This window comes from Chenopodium album, chromosome 15, assembly GCF_948465745.1.
Source record: "Chenopodium album chromosome 15, dcCheAlbu1.1, whole genome shotgun sequence".
Taxonomy (NCBI): Eukaryota; Viridiplantae; Streptophyta; class Magnoliopsida; order Caryophyllales; family Amaranthaceae; genus Chenopodium; species Chenopodium album.
The window spans coordinates 9,474,396-9,478,530 of NC_137848.1; the positions used below are offsets into that span (position 1 = coordinate 9,474,396).

A 4,135-nucleotide genomic window follows, 5' to 3' on the forward strand; every position below is an offset into this window, starting at 1 on the left:
TAGTGTAGTTGGATTGGGCTCGAAAAGAGCTTTCCAACGATATATTATAAGCCCAATTCCGATGAATAATGAGGAAGTTATGGCCAAATTACTAAACTGGGCCCGGTTTGACCTTTATATGTGGCCCAATGATCTTGAGGAGGGCCTATTATGATTTATCATTCCTAATGTAATTAGGATTGATTATAGTCTTCTAGAATCTTCTAGAAGGTTCTTTTGAATCCTAATGTGATTAGCATTGATAATTGAGTTTTATGAGTTTTATTTAGAATAAAAGAAGTGTTTTAAATAAAATTACAGTTTTACCCCTCGTACGCTTAATTTTATCAAAAATATGAAAACGTGTGGAAAAAACTGCCTGCAGCGCCGCACCACAGGCTGTCGCCTAGCGACAGGCTCTGTCGCGCAGCGACAGATGCTTGTGTGGCGACAGCGTCGTGTTTTATTCTTCTTGAAACTCTAATTTTTTTTTTATCATATTCCGGCTGATTTTCGTTATAAATAGCCTCCTAAAATCTCTGTTTTTAATCATCCTCTACAACCAACTCTCACAAGAATTTCTTGATACTCTCTCTCTCTTTCTAAACCAACCTTTTTCACAAACAAAATTCCGCATTCACAAGATCTAGACACACCTAGCCAAGTTCGAAGTTGCCTTTGCCCTAGATGTGAAAGGTTTGATATTTCTGAGGTTTTGGTCCCAAATCTCTATCTCAATTATTTAATTTAATTGTTTTGATTTTATTATTTTCCTTGAAGTTACTAACGCGTGTATTTTGTTATTAGAAAGAGATACGAGGCATCCAAGTAAGTACTTTAATTGTTTAATTGATCTTATAAATCATGTTAAGATTGTTATTTTGGTTCCTAGTATCATGTTAGGATACTTTCCTTAGTATGATATTTAGGGTGATTTGCTTATATCAATTATGATTTCTAGGATGCTTCCTATTTTCTTTCCTAATAGCATGTTAGTATCATGTTAGGGTTAAAGCTTTGATCTTTAATGTTTAATGACATGCTAGGGTTTGTTATTATTGTTGCTTGATATATTATGCTTTAACATGATTATTTTAATTATGATTATGATTATAATTATTATAATTTGTTATTATTGTTGCTTGATATATTATTCATTGTTATTGCTTGATCACGCCCTCTCTTGCAGGATTTAAAGGGAATTTGTACTTGTAATCATGTTTAATAAGATAATTAATAATCTTGTTTAGGGATAATATGATTATAATTCAAGTGATCGCCAATAATAGATTTATTTGTGCATTAAAGTTCAACCAACATAGATAAACAGGTTTAGAGTAAACCTATTGGTCGTATGTTAGTCAGAAAGCGCACATGAATACGAGTAGAATAAAGTAGAGGCCTATTCTTAGGGCAGGTTCTTTCTCTTTTAGATTGGATTTGTACCTTCATCCCCGAACACCAGTCATGGTTCCAGAACTATTGGAGTTGACGATCTCCTGGATCGTTAAGGGGTGTAACCTTCACCCTGTGAACGGTTTACAAGTTCCTAAAACTTGTTGGCGACTCTTTTGCTCTAGCTTCCCTTTGGATGCCACCATGCTTAAGTGTATGATCACAGTGGGGCTCAAGTGTGGGATGCTTGAAATATTCCCTACAATCGGAGATGTCAAGTCATGTATGCCAGTCGTTATGAACTTGACATCTTAAGCCTGGCCTGCTCAAAATTCCAATACGAGATTGACTTCATGACATACTCATTATACATGTGCCATGTCCAACACACCCTAATGATTTTTTTTGTTTGTTTTGCCTTGACGTTCACAGTTTATACTCTTGTGAGCCAGGAGTATTTTTTTTTTTACCGTTCATAGTTTATACTCTTGCGGCGTAGGAGTATTTTTTTTTTGTTTGTTTTGCCGGACACAATTTATACTCTTGCGGGCCAGGAGTAGTACAATGATGATGATTTTTTCTTTTATGTGGCTACACTCGATTTTTTTTTCAAGCTACCTACGTACTTGCTAAATAAACAAGTTATCGCGTAAGATCAAGCCAACGTAGTTCAAACAATGCATTTTATTTTATTTTATTATTTATTTTTTTTTAATTTTTTGGTAAGCAGTTTATTCTCTTACTTAGGAGTGGGCAAGGCTTTCACTTCATGAATAGTAGCGCTTTAAAAACTTGCCATTAATTGGACCTACGCGCAACCCCTCAGCATCAACAATTTTGTATGCTCCATTAGTGTAGACTTCTCGTACCACATAAGGACCATCCCATTTTGATGTGAACTTACTCCCAGTTTTGCGCGAAGTAATGATGGGTCTTCTCACTGCCAAGACCATGTCTCCCACATGAAAAGAGCGAGGTCTAACCTTCTTATTGAATGCACGTGACATGCGAGCTTGATAGCATTGCAATTTTTGTTGAGCTTGTAATCTTTTCTCATCAAGTGCTTCAAGCTCAGCCAATCAAAGCTTGTCATTTTCATCACTAGTTAAACCCTCTTGAATGGCAATTCTTAGTGATAGAATTTGAACTTTTAAGGGTAGGACAACCTCAACACCATACACCAACGCGTATGGAGTAGATTGTGTTGCATTCTTAGATGTCGTCCTATATGCCCAAAGTGCTTCCCCTATCTTTTCATGCCAGTCACGCTTAGACTTTGCAACGACCTTGCTTAGCAAACTATAAAGTGTTTTGTTAAATGCTTCAGCTAGACCATTTGCAGGAGCATTGTACATGGATGACTTATGTTGCGTGAACTTGAACTTTTGGCAAAGGCTATCCATCAAGTTGTTGACGAATGACTTTCCATTATCAGTGACGATTCTTTGAGGTATTCCATACCTGTAAATGATATGGGTGCGAATGAAATTGACAAAATTTTCTTTTTTCACCTTACGAAGGGGAATAGCTCTATCCCACTTGGAAAAGTAATCTGTGGCAGCCAGGATGTAAGCGTGACCACCAGATGACTTTGGTGTTATTGGACCAACCACGTCAAGACCCCATCCTCGAATGGCCATGATGTCACAGTTGGATGTAGTGGTTCTGGAGGTTGGTGAATGAAGTTTGCATGAAATTGATATGCTTCACACTTTTTAATGAACTCCATGCAATCTTGAACCATTAAGGGCCAGTAATACCCTGCCCTTTTGATACGATCATGAAGCTTAGGACCAGATTGATGAGCTCCACAAATTCCTGAATGAAATTCCTCTATTGTTTTGGCTGCCTCTTCATCTTCTAGACATCTCGACCATAGCTTGTCAAAAGATCGTCTATTAAGAGTCCCATTTGAAGAGAATAAAACGAGAGGCTAGACGGCGGATTTCTGTTCGATGTCGTGGATCATTAGGCAGCTTTTGGTGGTCCAAATAATCGATGATTGGTTGACGCCAATCTTCTTTGTCAATTAAGCAGACAGTGATCATGTCAACCTCCTCGACCTCATCATCTTCAACTTCATATTCTTCAGGTGCAACTACCCAACGATTGCAAACAGGCACAGACATGATTTCCTCTGCCCCTAGTGCCAAAGTGGCTGCAAGACCGGCAAGCGCATCAGTTATCTTGTTGGCACTCCTTGGAACATGGCTTAGCTTGACAATGTCAAACTTGTCAAGAAATCTTGATGCATGTTTGTGATAAGGAATTAAATCCTCTTTCTTGACTTCATATTCGCCTAAAAGTTGACTTATAATGAGTTGCGAATCTCCATAAACATCAAGATCTTGAATTCCTATTTCAATCGCCATTTGAAGACCCATAATGAGAGTTTGGTACTTAGCTATGTTGTTTGAGCATAGATGAGTTAACACAAACGAGTAAGGTAAAACGTGCTTTTCTGGCGATACAAAGACTACCCCTGCTCCTGCGCCATCTTGACGAGCAGCCCCGTCAAAATACATTTCCTATGGTGGTAGTATCTCGATGTTAAACACATTTTCTCCAGGCAAATCAACGGACATCTCCCATTCAGGTGGTACTGGGTGGTCGGCAAAGAAGTCAGCGATGGCTTATCCTTTGACAGACTTTTGTGGTACGAACACTATATCGTACTGTTTGATGTGTACAGCCTATTTAGCTAGTCTTCCTAACAACACTGGTCTTGAGAGGATGTACTTGATTGGGTCGGCTTTTGAGA

General features: G+C 38.2%; 1 protein-coding gene across 1 annotated transcript; it reads right to left on the minus strand.

The window, feature by feature from the left end:
• Nucleotides 1–3,272: 3,272 nt before the first annotated feature.
• Nucleotides 3,273–3,899, minus strand: LOC145580757 (uncharacterized). The gene has a single exon (XM_081637869.1). The coding sequence runs from the start codon at nucleotides 3,897–3,899 to the stop codon at nucleotides 3,273–3,275; it is 627 nt and encodes a 208-aa protein (XP_081493995.1).
• Between the last annotated feature and the right edge of the window lie 236 nt (nucleotides 3,900–4,135).